Source organism: Apostichopus japonicus, chromosome 9 (genome assembly GCF_037975245.1).
Source record: "Apostichopus japonicus isolate 1M-3 chromosome 9, ASM3797524v1, whole genome shotgun sequence".
Lineage (NCBI taxonomy): Eukaryota > Metazoa > Echinodermata > Holothuroidea > Aspidochirotida > Stichopodidae > Apostichopus > Apostichopus japonicus.
The window spans coordinates 10724231-10744586 of NC_092569.1; the positions used below are offsets into that span (position 1 = coordinate 10724231).

General features: G+C 39.0%; 1 protein-coding gene across 1 annotated transcript; it reads left to right on the top strand.

The window, feature by feature from the left end:
* The first annotated feature begins 584 nt into the window (after positions 1-584).
* Positions 585-17783, top strand: LOC139973704 (uncharacterized). Its single transcript, XM_071980544.1, has 8 exons — positions 585-695; positions 2270-2384; positions 8480-8590; positions 9895-10160; positions 11340-11424; positions 11961-12191; positions 13149-13239; positions 16170-17783. The coding sequence occupies exons 2-8, from the start codon at positions 2288-2290 to the stop codon at positions 17707-17709; spliced, it is 2421 nt and encodes an 806-aa protein (XP_071836645.1). The 5' UTR covers positions 585-695; positions 2270-2287; the 3' UTR covers positions 17710-17783.
* The last annotated feature ends 2573 nt before the right edge of the window (positions 17784-20356 follow it).

Genomic DNA, 20356 nt, shown 5'->3' on the forward strand with positions numbered 1-20356 from the left:
GGGTCAGCGGGTTTGGGTGTTAGAATGCGGGTCTAATTCCCGCGAATTGCGGGTCAGTTGGGAGCTCTGCATTTAATTTTAAACCAGAAAACGAAAAGGTTTAGACTAGTCTACCACTGCTATTCCTCTCGATTTTTTAAATTTCCAATCATATGATTTGGCGGATGTTCGGAAACACTTTTTGGCTCACCTTTGGGGGGGGGGCCATGGCCCCCCTTGGCCCCCCTTGGATCCGCCAGTGAACTAATATAATATCAAAAGTTTAAGCCATTATTTTAGGTACGGCTTTTACTCAAGGGAAAGAGGCTGATGAATGGTTTTTATAAAGGGAGGGGTAGAGCCCTTGGGTCGTTGAAGCCGACTCCCATTTAAGGAGATAAAACGACTACAAAAGTAACAATAACTAGTAAAGGACGAAAAGGAACAAACTGACATGCGCAAAGAAAGAACAAAGACTGTACTCTATATAATTTCTGCTTTTATGAAATTAAAATTTCCCTTCTCTGATTTTTCCCCGTCTGTTAATCAGACATTAATCAGAGGATTATTTTTGATGCTATATGAAATCTTGTGGTTGAAAAAGAGACGGATTAATAAAAGTGAATTATAAGTTACAGGAACTAAGCAGTGACGTAAAAGCATGGGACAATCAAAGCTCACAGGATGTAGTGCGGTTGGACGCCGCTGTTATCAAGGTACGTGTGCACATGAGAAGAGAGGTATATGGGGGGAAACTACACACACACATCGTAAGCAATACCGCAGTAAAGGCGTATAATAAATTCATATTTTCATTTCTATTATTTGATCTTTTTCCTTTGTTGTTGTCCTCGATTTTGTTTTAGTGGATTCCGAAGAGAGTGAAAGTATTGAGGGGGTAAGTTAATTTTCGAAACTCATATAAACTTCCGACAGCGATGCATCATTTGCAGCATTTTGATAGGCCTATGTGGAATTATATATTATTTATTGATTACCGGTATCCTTTTTTGGAAATATTGTACAAAGCTGTTATAGTTAAGCGCGGAGGTGAATCCTTAATGGAAGAAAAAAAAAATCAGTTATTAGAAATATGGATATATATTATAGGATTAGAGAAATTTAGCCTCTCTTTTTGGAGGTGATATGGTACATATTCGTTGTTAATACCCTCTCTACACTTCACTGTAAATACTAACAAACATAATTCGAACGTTAAATTACAAAATTTTAACCTGAATACTTGTCAGAATTAACATGAATTTCTTTTATGTTGCTGTTCGCAAATGGGCACCGAAAAAACGGGGTCACATATATTCAGTTAAAATGTTTTTATTGTCGCATCTTGATTTTTCAACGATTTTTGTCCGATATACGCAGAATGATACCATGTGACGTCACAATCTTTGCCATTTTACGATTATTTTATAGACATATGATATGTTGTATACTAATAGTCTATACTCACAGAGAGATTTGTTGGCAGGCCCGTAGTCAGGAATGCTGAGTTGAAGGGGCACTTACAACTTAAGGAGGGGTACCAATAATCTAATAAGGAAAGGCACGAACACTTTAAAGAGGGACACAATAATCACTCCTGTAACTTGTATAGTTATTGAGCACATGATGATGGCACACATGTGGGGGAGGGGGGAGGGGGAGGGGGGTGTACGGGGCCTACGGACCTGAATGTAGGTCATTTCATAGTATTTCGATGCATTAACATAGGCCTATGTGTTACCAAACGGACAGGGAGTGGGAGAGGGGGTGGGGAGGGACAGGAGGTGTGGGAGGGATGGGTCGTCCACCGGTGACAGTCTCAGTTTCTCTACATACAGACATTACCAGTATTAGTTTTCACTCGACAAGAACGTTAAAAGCTAAGCCGGTATCTTCGTTTTTTTTTTCATTTTCATCATATTCTCGTAAATTAAGACTGGAAGAATATCTTGTAATATTTATGGAAGTTTTGCATAAGACGAGAAGGGATGCCGGGCGGGGAAGGAAGGGGGGGGAGGTTGGGGTTCATAATCGCCAAGATTCTATGAAGTAGTGGCCTCCCCCCTATTACACCGGTTACCACCATTTACCGTAACTTAATCTTTGAGCATGTGTTGTGCATGCATACCTCTAGCTTCTTAGTGAATAGACCCCCACCTTCCATCCTCGGCCCCTCATTTAGATATCTAATCCTCTCGTGTCAACAACAAATATTGTTTTTGGTAACACAACAACTCATGTTTAACAATTTCTTTGTAATCATCGTTTTCTTTGTTACCATCGTTTTCAGAAAGGAAGACAGTTTTCCATGGACATACTCCATCTAAGATGCCTCTTATTTCTCTGGTTAAATCTTCTTGAGATTTTCGCTGACCAGATTCCATCAGAGTGGAGAAACTCGGATGGTGAGTTTAAACCTTGTTTTTTAACGTAGTTGATAGTTGTAATACATTCATGAGCACTTAATTCCATTCAGCCAATTTTCCACAATTGCAAATATCCATATTTTTCTTTGTGAAGGATGTACGAGAAAGAAGCGTGTTTTGTTGTTCAAAGACATGCTTATTTCCATTTCATGATATATAGCTGCACTAAATGTGATAAACTATTATTTGAATCACCACAGATCTTTAAATTCTCGTAGTTGATATTATCTAAAAAGCAGGAAATTTTTTAACAATACCTAAACCAAAGTTCTAGATTTATTTACCAATGCAGCCTTTCCGGAGGAAAGCTGTTCTTTTCATTAGATCGCTTACCAACCTTTAACCTGATTTAACCTGCACATTAAATTTAACCCACAAGAAAACTTCAAAAGTGGTTATCAGAACACGGCCTTTTGTTTAGACCTAATTTATAGCTCAAACAAACCTCAGAAATGGCAGAAAACACCATTTGACGCCTAAAATCAACGATATAATCTGTACGCGAAAATTAGTCTTTTTCCATTCTTTCGTGTATTTTTTCACCTTAAAGTCCTATGTATTTCAAGAGCGGATCTAAGATTTATTAGAAGGTGGTATGGCCCAGTAGGGGTCGTCGAAGCCGACTAAAATGTTTTCCTAATTTGTCTTGGCTGAGGACGTTATCCCTTTATATCCATATTTATACTCACACATGTTTACCTCAGTACACGAATTCAATCAGTTGACTGAATGATATTTTTTTTCCAAGACAAAAGCAATATGAAATTTACTACGTTAATGGTTCCTTGCAACCTCTTTCAATGTTTCTATACGTTCATTGAAATTAATATATACGTTAAATATATGTTCATTGATAATGATCAAAATATATCTCGAATATCGATAGAAATGTAAAAGTTCTAAACTGTTGCTGTGATGAAGGAACAGTCGCGATGATGCCAGGTGGAATATTTTAAAGGTACATTCTTTTCTGTCTTGTACTTACTTTTTCAAACAATTTGAATTGATTTCTCCAAAGAGATGAGTTTGTTTGCATGTAATTTAAAAGTAATTAAGTTCTTACGAAGCAAAAGGAAAGGTCGTTAAAGCGACATTTATTCGATATATTCAGAGCGTTAGCATGGAAATTACATTTTTATATTAAATCACTGCGATACCAAGACTACCGATACTAATAACATGTAGCGGTATAGACATTACATATACGCTACTGTTGTATGTATATATTGTGTATTCTATAACTTCCGTAATATAAATTACCATGTGGAATTGTTTAGGACAACTTATATCATTTAGTAATATCTGAGTAGTGAACGCGTAGTGAGGTTGAATATGGCCGACCTGCATAAGTGAGACATTGCCAAAGTATTGACAATTTTGGCACGCTATATTTTAAGTTGATCGTTACTAGTATATTGTTTGTGTAAAATGGGACCCTAGGGCGGGGCGGGGGTGGGTGTGGCTTGATTTCAGCATTTTGATGAATAACGAATGACGTCGCAAAGTCCATCTTTGACGAATGAGCTTGTACAATCACATGATAGATTCAAATTTGCGATGCAATCAGATGCACTCAGATCTGTGTGTGGTACGAACGGGTGTCCAAGGCTATATTATCTAATTGTTCTATATATGCAATGGCGTAGTCGGAAGGTGTGGGGGGAGAGGGGGTGGGGGAGGTGGTGTTTGGAGACGAAAGGGGGACGGCAAAAAAAAAAAGGCCAAAGGGAAAATAAATAGCTATGATATATCTAATGCTGGATAAGCTACTTCTTTTTATTACATGGTGGAATTTGCTTCTCAGAATGTTATTCCTCCTTAGCCACACTAAGCACAGAAATAGTTCTCTGAATAACTTAACTTTGATTCAGTGATTGATAATTATAATTAAAGTTCCATGCGTCACATGGAACTTGATTGTCTTCTTTAATTTGGGTCAATGGAGGTTTGAGACACCCTGCCTATACCTACCCACACGAACTATCATATATTTGTAATTGTCTGATATCGCAATTATATACAAGGCCGTAGCATCTGGGAACATGGGAACACGTGCCGTCTCCCCTCTCCTCCCCTCCCCCAAATTTCCTTCCAATGGCAAATGGCAAAGTGGCTAATATTTTTCTTAACACATGTTCATGCGCACGGAAAGTCGTACACACAAAATTGTGGTTAAAGTTATGGAAATGATATAGCACCAGTTTGCATCTAAGTCCACTTACAGAAACAAAACTCCTCTCCAAGGAGAGGGTGTGTGGATGGGACAGACGTTCCCTTATATCCCACTTCAGAACGGAGGGTAGGGATAGGACATCCATCCCCTAATATCCTACTACAGCACGGAGTCACAAAATGTTTGTGCCCTCCGCAAAAAGTTCAAGATCGTAACAGAAGGTATAAGTCATATCGATGTAACCGTTAATTAAACATAAATTCCCTGACTCTTATAACGGAGGACACAAATTTGGCTCCATCCTCTCACAACAGGAAGGCTGGCTACGCGCTGTATATATATAAATATATATGTATACACTGCTATGTGAGGGCGACTATGGAGATTTCCCTGTTAATGGAATTGCTATATTGATTGAATGCTTCCAGGATATGTGATTCTAAACTCCCCTTCAATATTGATCTGGTCATGCATGACGTGTACTTAACCCGACGAAAAAAACATCACCTTATTAATAATAACTCATAATTGCCAACAGAAAAAACAATTTAACTAACGATAACATCATAATTAAGAGAATAAAAGTGACTTTGAAAACACCAACGGACTGTTTGTTTTGACGTAAACAAAAATGTCTAATATCATTTGACTGTAACGTTTCTTTAATTTAGGATGAACCCTATAGAGTTGTTCAAATATAAGGCATAAAGATAAGTCCCCTCACACCTTGAATAACAGACACATGTTTCCGTTGGTTAATCATCGCTATTAACTTCAAATTTAAAACCCAAATCACTTTTGATTCGTGTTCCTACTTTTAAACTCCTGTAGCTCCATAACACAGTAATGAGCTATTCATTAAATATATTTGGATGGGATGACTGACCCTGTCACCGTAGAACATAATATGCTATTTCCGCCCAGAAGTCTGAAGAATAATGGTTAGGATGTACATCATATAAACCGATAGGATAGCGGCGAATGGTGGTTAGGCTTTACATAATGTAACCGATAGGCTACCGAATGCACGAGCCAAACAGTATACATATCCATCATTGAAACAGGCCGGACAGGTGTCATCTTAGTGTAGAAGATGACACGGTTTACAGTAACGAAATATTCTATTAGCTGTTTCCTTTACTGAAAGATGTTTTTTTTCGGGATTCTCTCTTCAACCATATTTCAATGTCTAACCCAACTGCTACAAAATGCAGATGCAGTTTCTTGCTATTGCTATTAGGCCTAGTTCCCAAATTTAACATTTTATGTTGGAAACCCTGATAGCGTTGCAAGAACTTCAAATTTGACATATGTGAAAGGGGCTGGGGTAGAGGTGGGGACTAGTTATACAGGTTGGCAGTACAAGTTAAAATCTTGACCATAAATTTAATTACCTTATATTTGATACTTCTCATTATTTTGATACAAGAGAATACGACGAATTCTATGGAAAAAAATCAGAAGAAAACGATTTTGTTCTCGTGTTCATTGCTTGTTCTAGAAATACTTTAAAACTTGAAAGGACATATGGGCTTGGAAAGTACATTTCATATAGTTTGTTGGAAACTATTAACCAAGTATACTTTGGTAATTAACGAAAGACCTAATTTATAAATGAATACACATCCTAAACCCATATATAAAGAGTTTGCTTACACTCTATAATCTACATGTCACGTGATTATGCATAGAAGTCACCTAAGCCGAATCAGCTTTGGAAATTGGGTTTGGAGTTTCCAATGTTGTTCCTTAAAATATCATATTGTATTCAGTTTAAAGTAGGAGGGGAGAGGGAGAGGGGGGGGGGGTGAGCAAACCCTTGTATTCCCATATGACAGAGATCTTTGCAAAGAACGACTCCCCCAAAACAGATAAAAAAAAGAAAGAATCCTCTACCATTTGAGAGATATTTTAGTTTAAAAGTCGTGTCTGAGAGTTGTCATTTTGTGACGTCATTGCTCCACTGGGATCTGAAAACTTTGACATTTTTTTTCTGTTCCTATTTTCAAAGTATGATGTTTACAGTGTTGACACTGGAAACCAGTACTATCATTAGGTCAAGTAAACAGCTTCAATAGATTCAGCGTTTGCAAAATCCCTCTCCTGCATAGAAAATAAATATCTTAATAACGTTTTTCATATTTGTTTTATTTTTTTATGGTAACCTCTTGTATGCATCAGACTTACTTGATCAGAATAGAGCTCCCCTTTCGTACAATGACTTCGTCACAATTCACGACATGAAAAAACAAAATCCTTTTACTTTTTATTGGGGTCTATTAAATGCAGTTTCATGAAGCTGGAGACAAAGAATCCGTGCTTTGGAGATCAGACCTTCCCTCAATGACAAGGACAACCTTTAAAACAAAGCAGTGAATGTTCCATCTATGTCTAGGTATTCTTATACCTAATGTTCCATCTATGTCTAAGTATTCTATTGAAAAGATATTGTCAGCATCCCCACTACTCCACAAAGAAGGGGAAAAATTCATTTAAAGATATTTCGGAAAGAGATTGGCAACAAAGATTCATTTCCGAGCCAAAAAATTCATTTTTTTTTCAGTTCAGGTTTCTACACAGAATTTTACCGACAAATAGGCCTACGGTGCTCTTTTTAATGAGTAAGGTCGATACTCCTTCCTGCACACTCTGTTCTATTGAGAATGAGTTGATTGAATACTTAATTTGTGGGATGTAGTTTCACTTCTGAGTTTAGTCTAAATGTTGAAGATAGATTTCTGAAAAAACAATTCTTTTTACTGTAAAAGATGTGTTTTTAGGGTATGGGAACTTCCGAAAACACCCGTTTAATTGTCATACTCTTTCATATGAAATATTATATTAATGCATGTAAATTGGAGAATTCGTTTTTAAGTTTAAATTTGCTATTAAAGTGGAACAACACAATTATTTTACTCGTAAGATGCCAAAGAAATCCTGAACTTAGATATGCATTTGTAAATTGCTATGATCTTTTCTTTTGAATCTAAATCTTTGCATATTATTATCATCTGTAAGAAACTGTACAATACTGCATGGAAAAGTCAATTGGAGTTGAAATAAACCTGAGCAAAAATAAATAAATAAATAATAATGATGATGATGAGAATGATGATGATAATGATGATGATGATGATGATGATGATGATGATGATGATGATGATGATGATGATGATGATGATGATGATGATGATGATGATGATGACTATGATGATGATGATGATGATGATGATGACTATGATGATGATGATGATGATGATGATGATGATGATGATGATGATGATGATGATGATGATGATGATGATGATGATGATGATGATGATGATGATGATGATGATGATGATGATGATGATGATGATGATGATGATGATGATGATGATGATGATGATGATGATGACGACGACAATGACGACTATGATGATGATGATGATAATGATAATAAAAATTTATAAATAAAAAAAAAAAAAATTATGATAATCATATTAATATGCCAACATTTTCAGAATAAAAGTCACAATATCCATGCAAAAATTGGTTAGTAGTTTTTTTCGGGAACAGAATGGACATTTCGAGATTATACTTCTATAATCTGATAAGTCAGATTTGTACCATCTCCTATAAATATTTACTCATTGAGACAGGCACGTGACCTGGCAGATTGCCGGATATTAAGGACACCTCGGACCAAAACTCTGGGTTATTTGCAGTCGGTAACCCTTATTTCAACTTGTATCCATCGGCAAAACAATTAATTCCAGGATTCTCGAAATAAGCAATCACGTTAATTAAATTAAAGCATAACCAAGGCCAACAAGTGACTGTACAATTATATTTTCAGAGTGCAGGTCTTATATAGATAGAGATTATCTACAATTATCTTCGATGTCATTAACTGTTCCAGGTCTTATGTGTACGTTCAGTGATGGGCAGAGATGTACGGAGAATATACAGCAAAACACGACAGTGGCCCGTGACGGCTGGAAATTACAGAGGGCGCCTTCAGAATCAGGAGGTAGGAATTTTGGTTTACGCGTACCTTTAAGTATATGCATGTATAATTTTACATACTACATTTTCTAATATAATATCATAACATTTTTCACGGTATCTATTTTGCATTAATTGTACTTCATGTTTACTCTAGTAAGTTTATCAATAAATAGTTGCATGTGAAAGCTGCACTACCATGAGTAAAATGAAAACCAGACAAATACAAAGGAAAGAGAAGAAAAAGGCAAACGAAACCACAGAAAAGAAAGAAAACAAAGAAATTTAGAAATGAGACTATGTAAGGTGTCCATCTTTCTACTCCTCCTTTCTGGGAGAGTTTGTTGACCCTTCAGCTTTTACATACATTCTAAAAGATAGGTCAGAAATGTCCTCTGTAAGATAAGTAAAAATAAAAAATCAAGAGAAGAGACAATCACGTGATGAGAGTGTGTATAATTTGACCAATCAGATGACACAATTATATCATGTCATAATTATAGTGAGTGTTAATAGGAGTAAAATAGTGAGTAAAATATAATAATAGTGAGTAAAATAGGGAGTGTAAGCTCAGTGGTTCACGCCGGTGCCTTTCAATCGTAAGGTCCCGAGTTCGAGTCACTCCAAGATTAATGTATGTCGTCCAGTCACAGAGTTGTTGACAATTGACAATTCAAAAGCATGGACGTTAAATATTAATGTAAGAGACTTCGGTCAGCTTGCGGCTTTGATAAGCCAATGGTGGCTTCTTCGCGAGTTTCTGCTTGCAGGAGGATCTAAACTACATACATACAATACATACCTAGAATTCGATCCATCTAAAAGTATATCCCTTGAATGTCTGTTGGTGATGATACTTTATGTATTTCAACGGTTTATCTTTCAGCCATGGTAATTGGATCTTCCATATAGGTTGCCCTTCCCTATCCACCCACTGACTCTTACTTTCGCGGTATCGCTATGTGGGCTCTATGAACAGAATGAGCAGTAACTATCAACGTGAACATTTACATAGCAATAAGTACTTAGAAGTAATATTTTAGAAGTTACTAATGTTTTCGACTTGCAGGAAATCTCTCGACGAGTCCAGAAAACGTTTCTTAAAACAAATCTTTAAATCGAAGTGTGTGAACAACCACTTTTTTAAAAATATCACAACCGGGTGAATCTTTTCAAGAAGTGTGTTCCACTTTAGTAATCAGGGAGTAGTTTCAGGTGAACATGAGCTTTGGAGCTATTGTGATTACGATCTATTAATCAATCAATCGACCGAACCTACGAACAACATTTACGCAAAAGAACAACATTTCTGGCTTTTCATCACGACAGATTACTTTGCCCGTGTTGCTTGCTCTCTACCATGTCAAGATTCGGTAACGGTTCTTCAAGACGTCCAGGGATCCCTGAAGCCTATGTTACTCTCCTTCTACTACAGTATATGGACACTATCTAGCCAGGATCCTTCACCACCAGCATTGAGTATATTCTCATGCAGCGATGATCCCAATTGGAATTCAGAAATAGATCTGTCAGATTCAATCTCACCTCAGTGGCGAGGAGCGGTCATCAGTCTACTTTGCAAGGAAACTTTCAATGTACGTAAAATGCTTTTATATTAATAAGAGACTTGTTCACTGTACTGTATACTGTACTGATGTACTGTTCACTGTGCTGTACAATATACTGTACTGTAAACTGTTTACTGTACTGTACACTGTCCTGCTAACTGTTTACTGTTTACTTGCTCTATACTGTATACTATACGGTAAACTGTTTACTGTACTGTATACTGTTCTGTAAACTGCTCATTGTACTGCACACTTTACTGTTAACTGTTTACTGTACTATATACTGTACTGTTTACTGTACTGTATACTGTACCGTTAACGGTTTACTGTACTGTATAATGTACTGTAAACTGTTTATTGTACTGTATTGTAAACTGTTTACTGTACTGTATACTGTACTGTTAACTGTTTATAGTACTGTATACTGTACTGTTGACTTACTGTGTAATGTAATGTAAACTGTTTACTGTACTGTATACTGTACTGTTAACTGTTCTGTATACTGTATTGTTAACTATATACTATACTGTAAACTGTTTACTGTACTGTAAACTGTTTACTGTACTGTATACTCTAGTGTTAACTGTTGACTGTTTACTGTTAACTGTACTGTATACTGTACTGTAAACTGTTCATAGTACTGTATACTGTACTGTCATGCTGTTCACTGTGCTCTAAACTGTATAATGTACTGTAGATCGTACTGTTATCTGTTTACTGTACTGTAAACTGTTTACTGTACTGCTGATTGTACTGCTGATTGTTCACTATATTAATCAAGTTACTGTTCAAGTTACTGTTGTGATAACTGTCATGCTCATTATACTGTATGGTGTTCTGTGTAATGTTCTTTGTACTACTCACTTTACTGTTCACTATTAATAGTGTCCACGTTACTGTTCACTGTATAGTTCAATGCAATACATTGTTCATTACATTTCTCATACCACTGTTGACTAAACCATCATCCCGGAAACGTTTAAAGCCACGGCCCAGGAGTTTTCTAGAGGACTGAGCCATTTTGATGATTGACAATGCGATATTAGCTATATATTGGGTATGAGGGTATTAGAGACTATACACGGATTTATTTTGTGAGGCTAATTCCATGAAATCAAGTACCTCGTCAGATCATCTCCTTATTTTCAAATGTAATCCAACTTGAATGCATGATTTCAAACTAGAAACGTTGTTTTCATTCTTCAGGTTTCTTTCGTAGCTTCGGTGTCGTCTGCTAACCAGGGTGTCGTCATCGACAACATCGCCATGCCCTTTAAGTTTACAACCAAAGGTATAAACAGCAACATCCAATATGTGGTACGGTTGCATGCGGATATTGCAGTGGTACGGACGATTAAAATATGTAATGTTCATTGGGCCTCAGCAAGCATTGGTATGGTGTCACTATAATCGGGAAATAACCATTATCTACTATTAGTTCAAGGAACACGGTAGATAGTATCCGGAGTCAGTGTACTTACGACAGATAATAAACATTCACACAAATCCCATGGATTCATAGATTAATCTCATGGATTAATCCCACTGAAAAATATTGAGTATGGGGAAGGTGAACACTCCGTTCTCGAGAGAACTCTTTTAAGAATTATGCGAGAACAGAAAGAGAATTTGTGGGAATGAGCATTGACGTATTTACTGAATGAAGCAATTAACACAAGTTAACTTAAGTTAAAAAAAAATGTGGGAGGATTACTAGGGAGTTGAAGTGAGATGGGTAGGGGGGGGGGGGGTGGCATGGGTGACGTCTTGGGAATACCTTTTCATTCTTTGATTATCATGAATATAACAAATAATTTTATCCTTCAGGTATTTTAAACCGTCCTTCGTACGAGATCCCTGTACCTCTCGGTATGACTGATGGACCAATCGACACAACAGACAAAATGGCACCGGATGTGTCCGTGACGTCACCCACGGTAACGGAAATGATCGGATATGGTTCATTATCGACAGACGTCACATACGAGTCTTATAACGGCGTCCCTTACCGTACTCTGGCTATGTCTGATGGACTGAATCGGAACATTGAAAACCACGGTAAGGTCTCGTTTGCGTCTCGTTTGTCATTTTTATATGATCTGTTTTTTTCTAAAATGCATTGAAAGTAGAATATCGTGGTAATGATTCCAAGGAAAATATGTGTTTATGGTACAAAAAGAAAGAAGAAATATCTGCATTTTTAATGACGAAACATGTTCTTGTGTAACAAAAGTAACGAAGTGGTTATGCTAACTGCAATTTGCCCATATTTGGTCAGAAAATATTTTTAAAAGAGCAAGTAAATTGAATGTCTTCAATTACAACCTCTAAATCAAAATTTTATAATCCATTCGTGTTTTACACAACAAGAAAAGTTAACTGCGTATGCATGAGAGGGTGGGAGTTCCGACCCACAGTACAGAATTCATAGTCCGTCTCTTCAAACGCTTCTCTGTCAATCTTATTTAAATTAATGGTTTGAATTTCCTATTAAATGTTATTTAAATTGTGTAATTACTCCCCCATATAAACCTACCTGTCTGCCTACATCAGGGAGTTGTTTGGGTTGCAGAAAAGATAAATATTAAAGAAGCAACTTCAATATATATATGGAGGGCGCTCGATTGGAACGCTGGTCCGTGCAATTTACCATTGTTAGTCACTAATCCTAGCCAAACAAGTTGAAAAGTTTTAAACCATTCACTCTAGGTGCCCCAAATGTGAAGAGAAAGTCAAAGACTGGTTCATTCTTTAAAGCAGAACAAAATCAGTAAAGAGCTTATCATTTTGGCTTTCTATACTATTTACATTTAAAACATTTAAATATTTAAAACATTAAAAATTTCCCTATATCATATAATCTTTCTATTTCAAAATTGAACCCAATGTTCAGACCTGCTTGATACTTGTCATCTTTATTATAATCTCCATTGGAAAAGACGAAAATGACAAAGAAAGAAAAGAAAACCCTCTCAAATCGTATTTAATATGTTATATATTTTCTCTCTCTTTCAGTTGCTTACAAACCGGCTATTATTATGCTATTCATCTTAATCGTTTGTTCCACCACAGTCATTATCCATCTATTGATATGCAAGAATCAAAGGTACGCATGGTACAACAAGCATCGTAATCTTTCCTAACAGGCTATGTTTAGCTATATTTAATTGATTTCAAATCCTACCTTAAACAAATTATAGGGTTACACCACATTGCTGGTTGTACGACATGTATCTGGAAGTAGTTATTCCCTGGTATATCAGAACTGGATAACACTTGGTGGCTATATAAGAGGTCATAGTTCAAACAAAGTTTTAATTTCGCTTCCAAAAATTATGGAGGGGGTGAATGACTGACTAAATAAATCGATACATTCATCACTTGCGTCTAGTAATGTATTGTTTATCAGTGTTATAGAAAACAAGACACAACAGGTCGTCCTGATGTTAATATCACAAAACTCATGGTGTGCGATATCACTATATTTGTAACGTCCCTTAGTGTGATATCTCTATTAATATCGATAGATTGTACGTCAACCTACTATACCCATATTGACATCTGAGGTGGTATAAAAGAATCATGCATACAACAGGACACACACTTCTAACTCACCATCACTCTACCTCACCATCACTCTATCTCACCATCACTCTATCTCACCATCACTCTACCTCACCATCACTCTACCTCACCATCACTCTATCTCACCATCACTCTCCCTCACCATCACTCTCCCTCACCATCACTCTCCCTCACCATCACCCTACCTCACCATCACTCTACCTCACCATCACTCTACCTCACCATCACTCTACCTCACCATCACTCTACCTCACCATCACCCTACCTCACCATCACTCTCCCTCACCATCACTCTCCCTCACCATCACTCTACCTCACCATCACTCTACCTCACCATCACTCTACCTTACCATCACTCTACCTCACCATCACTCTACCTCACCATCACTCTACCTCACCATCACTCTACCTCACCATCACTCTACCTCACCATCACTCTACCTCACCATCACTCTCCCTCACCATCACTCTCCCTCACCATCACTCTACCTCACCATCACTCTACCTCACCATCACTCTCCCTCACCATCACTCTACCTCACCATCACTCTACCTCACCATCACTCTATCTCACCATCACTCTATCTCACCATCACTCTACCTCACCATCACTCTACCTCACCATCACTCTATCTCACCATCACTCTCCCTCACCATCACTCTCCCTTACCATCACTCTCCCTCACCATCACCCTACCTCACCATCACTCTACCTCACCATCATTCTACCTCACCATCACTCTACCTCACCATCACTCTATCTCACCATCACTCTCCCTCACCATCACTCTCCCTCACCATCACTCTCCCTCACCATCACTCTCCCTCACCATCACCCTACCTCACCATCACTCTACCTCACCATCACTCTACCTCACCATCACTCTACCTCACCATCACTCTACCTCACCATCACCCTACCTCACCATCACTCTCCCTCACCATCACTCTCCCTCACCATCACTCTACCTCACCATCACTCTACCTCACCATCACTCTACCTCACCATCACTCTACCTCACCATCACTCTACCTCACCATCACTCTACCTCACCATCACTCTACCTCACCATCACTCTACCTCACCATCACTCTACCTCACCATCACTCTCCCTCACCATCACTCTCCCTCACCATCACTCTACCTCACCATCACTCTACCTCACCATCACTCTCCCTCACCATCACTCTACCTCACCATCACTCTACCTCACCATCACCCTACCTCACCATCACTCTCCCTCACCATCACTCTCCCTCACCATCACTCTACCTCACCATCATTCTACCTCACCATCACTCTACCTCACCATCACTCTATCTCACCATCACTCTCCCTCACCATCACTCTCCCTCACCATCACTCTCCCTCACCATCACTCTCCCTCACCATCACCCTACCTCACCATCACTCTACCTCACCATCACTCTACCTCACCATCACTCTACCTCACCATCACTCTACCTCACCATCACCCTACCTCACCATCACTCTCCCTCACCATCACTCTCCCTCACCATCACTCTACCTCACCATCACTCTACCTCACCATCACTCTACCTCACCATCACTCTACCTCACCATCACTCTACCTCACCATCACTCTACCTCACCATCACTCTACCTCACCATCACTCTACCTCACCATCACTCTACCTCACCATCACTCTCCCTCACCATCACTCTCCCTCACCATCACTCTACCTCACCATCACTCTACCTCACCATCACTCTCCCTCACCATCACTCTACCTCACCATCACTCTACCTCACCATCACCCTACCTCACCATCACTCTCCCTCACCATCACTCTCCCTCACCATCACTCTACCTCACCATCACTCTACCTCACCATCACTCTCCCTCACCATCACTCTCCCTCACCATCACTCTCCCTCAACATCACTCTACCTCACCATTACTCTACCTCGCCATCACTCTACCTCACCATCACTCTACCTCACCATCACTCTACCTCACCATCACTCTACCTCACCATCACTCTACCTCACCATCACTCTACCTCACCATCACTCTACCTCACCATCACTCTCCCTCACCATCACTCTCCCTCACCATCATTCTCCCTCACCATCACTCTACCTCACCATAACACGTCACAATGGCCCCCTGGAGATTGCACACTCGGTAGCATCCTAATCAAACTTCAAACCCTTCGGTCTCGTTTATGTTTGGAATGCTGCAAACGCATATTTAATACATTGCATGAAACTGTGCTCAGTTGGTGAAGGCAAGTTGGTCATGTCTCCATATGGACATTGACATTTGATAATTTTCATCCCCCCCTCGAAACTGGTCAAATTTCGTCAGTTTATAGTATAGACGTTCTGGAAGAGATTGTAGGTTTGATCCTCTGGGTGTCTGGTAAAAGTATATATTTAGACGAAAGACTATACATGATGATTAACGGTTATCTTCCTTTTCCCAGAACGATAAGTTCTCGATTAAGACGTGTATCGGCATCCGTATCGCCTCCAGGTGACGAACAGCGTAAAGTTTCTCCCGAGGTGTATGTCACCAGCTACTCCTCCACAAATGCCGCCTCCGAACCAAGAACTGTCTCATTTGTCTCTCAAAGTGGAGAAGAATTTCCACAAGAAGAAGAAGACGAAAAGGGAAATAAGAAATCGGAGACTAAAGAGGCCGCTAAAAGACGAATGTCCATCGCATGCATGGAAAGACTGAGTAAACCGTCCAAACTTCGACCACATGGACGAGCCAATACCACCCCTACCAATCCAAAGGACGATCTTTATGAGTCTATTGATGGTGGGTCTGAACATGTAGCAGAAGAGAGCGTCTCAAAGAGGTTATTAAGGAAGATTTCTCCATCAAAATTACCTCGGTTCCTAGAAAGTGCTAGATCGTCATCTTCCGATTTACAGAAAAATACAAACAAGGATATCGCTTCATCTAATAGCTCTTCTTTATTGTCTGTGACCTTTGACCCAAGTACACGCAATAACAGGAAGTTGAATGGGAACTGTTTAACTCCGCCTCTTCCACCAAGAACTTACCCGACCGGCGAAAGGGGTGCGGATGCGAAAAAGAGTAACTCCACTTCACAGTTGGCTCCAAAGAAAGGGGCGTCATCTTCTTTATCTGCCGAGGGTCGTCTCCCTCCAAAGGTACAAGAGGACAGACGTTGGTCGGACATTAATGTCGGTGGAATAACTATTTCTAAGAAAACCGTTAATAATCAACCGCGTGCTGTAAGCGAATGTCAAGAAGCGGATAGCTGGAGTTTAGTCTCGAGAGAAACATTAGTTGAGAAGCAAGATGATAGACAACAGACGACAGATGGGGATGCCGAACACGGGTATTACGTGTTACAGAGACCACGTGACAATTCTACCACGATCAGTGATGACATTACCGACGCCAGGAGCATAGACAATAAGAGTATAGAATCAGAGAACGGTAGCCATAACTATCACATCCTGGAGAGAGGGTTGGAAGTGGATTACTCTAGCTCCGTGGATGTGGAGAGTATTGGTGATGGTTCCTCTTTGGTGGGATCGAATGCCTATCAAAGTCTTGGCGGGAGTTTGTGTAGTCATCATACGTATCAATCATTGGAACAACAAGAGAGCATCGCCATGAGCGATGAATCCTTTGAGAAAGATATTACCCCATCGCTAAATCGCCAATCAAATATTTGTTACGGAGATACGCTCTCAAGGAGGGCGCTGATTGCGCAGACTAAATTTAGAGAGGGCGGTATTGATGAAAAGGTCGTCGATGATAACAATGGTTACAGTATACCTATTGTGCAAAAAGTGAGAGATGGTAACATTCTCTCAGATTATCACTCAAGAGAGTCAAGTTTAGGCAGTACGAAGGAAAGAGATTGCGCTAGTGTGACGTCAGAAACAAGTGGATACAACCAGTTGATGAGAAAGGACTGTAACTTGGCAATTGAATCAGAGACTGAGAGCAGTGGTGGTTATGATCATATCAAGAGGTGAAGAAGGAGAAGAATAAGAGTCTATTCGGATGATTACGTAATGGGAGAGAGGGACGGGTAGGCTTTGTGGTCATCTCAGTGGATAAAGAGGGGAAGTGGTGAGGTAGGGGTTTTACCGGGGGTGTGTTTTCATACGTTTCTTGATGTCATAACATATGATGGGTTGCTATTAACTAAAACTATGATGACTCAAATGTTGTCGGAATGATAAGTTAGAGGTCTTTACAACTTGAGCAACGAACAATAAATTACAGTGGCGTAGGAAGGTACTTTTGAGTGGGGGGGGGCTGAAGACTGATAGCCGGCCTGGGGGAGGGGTCTAAGGGGAGGGGGTGTCCCCCTCCCCTTTGGATTTTTTTTGCATTTCCAGGTGGCCTCAGATGCAATTTGGTGCAATATAGCACACTTCAACTCCCACTCCATTTTGTAAAGAATTTTGCATTTTCACCTGGCCTTAAATGCAATTTGGTGCTCCAAATGAGATTTTTTTCTCATTTGGAAATGAAAAAGGGGTTTTCTGACTTGCGGAGCGGGGGGGGGGGGGGCGGAATGATACTTCCGCCCCCCATATTTTTCACTGGGGGGCTGGCGCCCCCCCCCCCCCCCAGCCCCCCCGGTTCCTACGCCCTTGATAAATTACAAGGTAAATCAACTGTGAATGTTGATGAAAATATCAGAGATGGGGTGAAACGGAAGATCGAAGCATCAGGCATTGGAGGTTAACGCATCATCAAAGTTTAATCCTGTTTGAAAGAAAATGGGCTCGAATGTAGAAATAACGAAAATGACTCGATTCTGCAAAATAATAAATGATGCCTTTCCAAGAATTTCCTCCCTTGTTAACAATGACATGACCGAATCACCTCTAATTATAGATACTACTTAACGTAAATTAAAAGTGATATAAGGATTAAAAAGTGTGACGAAAACATGACAGGGTTGGTCAGTTTTCATTACTACCGTTACAACTGTTTTTATTATCTTTATCTTTGCAGAGGAAGTATGTATAATTTGTTCAAACATTTATAATTTTCTAATGAATATATGATATAAATCAATAAATATACACACACAACTACTAACAATGTTAAAGAAGAATCCATTTCTTGTAAATTATTAAAGATGGTATGTTATAATATATTGGCATTCAGCTTCATTAAGGATAAACAAAGGAATGACTTAATTAAAGAATGAAAACAAAGGCAAAAACCAAGAGAGGAAGTGGAAGGGGGAAAAGAGAGTGTGGTCCACCAAATATCGAAATTAGGGTATAGTCTATGTGATTTTCCGTGTGTTTTTCTCTTAAGAGGCGAACCAGGCATGAAACAAATTAATCTTCCTGTTAAGCGTTGACCCGCGTTCTGCAATTAATTAACCAACAAATTGAATATATCACATATCAAGAGAGTCATAGAAGGGGTATTCCAGTTAAATCTTCACCTCAGGTTGCCAAAAATTACATTTAACAAGTTACAAAGAGATCTGACTTTTTGCCAAAATTTACAATGAAATTCGATTGTCTTGATTCCAACATGAACTAATAAACGTTGACATATATAGTTATAGGATAACGGGGAAATATGAGGCTTATCTCTTGGCTTTCATGCACTTATTTAGAGGTAATTGCTTCCTATTCAGGGACATTTTAATTGTCTCATGTTAATGTTACATTTCATTAGCCAAGTGTATACTAGAAAAGGAATGAGAGATTGGCTAATTGAGTAGAAGCGGAAACATGTTAAGGAATTAAGGATGTTGCCAAGTTTCTAAACATTATGATTTGAAACGAACATATATACAGAAATAAAGTACACTCTCTCTTCAATTCACAACAAAAAGTACAAAGAGTAACTTAAAAGGAAACACTCAATACACCCAGGGGTGCAACCTCGTCTACTTGGGGGAGGGGGGGGTGTGGCTTTATCCCCAAGAATAGAATCATGCGCCCCCTCCCAACTGGCAGACAGAATATTACAACATAACTATATATAACGTGTGTGTGCGGTACAACCCAAGCAGTAAAAACATAGCACCATTTTGCATCTAAGCACTCTCCTTTCTCAGCCTTATACCACTCCCCTTGATGAAATAACATCTTAGATCCCCACCCACCAAATAAAGCATGGTGGTTGTGTCTCTGTATACACCCTGCTCCGCCCTCTCGTAAGACATTAATTTGTTCTAGTCAAATAGTTACCATGAAGATCATGAAATGAGAGGTCTTTAAAAAGAACCTTTGATTTGATTAGTTTTTATTGGAAAGATAAAAGTGCAAAAGCTCTAATATACGTTTAGACGAAAGTGTCAATGTTTCTCATTCTTGTTAGCACAGACAATTTATAGTTGTATCTCAAGCTAGGCAGTATTCACGTTTCACGTTTGACTTAGTCATATGCTTAGGGTGGCATTGGTAGTGGGGTAGGGTTGGGCAAGATAATTTTGTCCGAAGAAATATAAACCAAAGGCTACTTCACAATGTCGAAAAAAAAACAGGGACGGGGCAGAAATTTTAGTTGAGGTCCGCCCTGGTGAAGGGTCTAATCAGAGTGGTGCCTCCTCCTATTTGAGAAATTGTGCTTAGTTTATTAGGATTTAGATGCAAAATGGTGCTATAATTTCCACATTATTTTAACAACATTTGCGTAGTA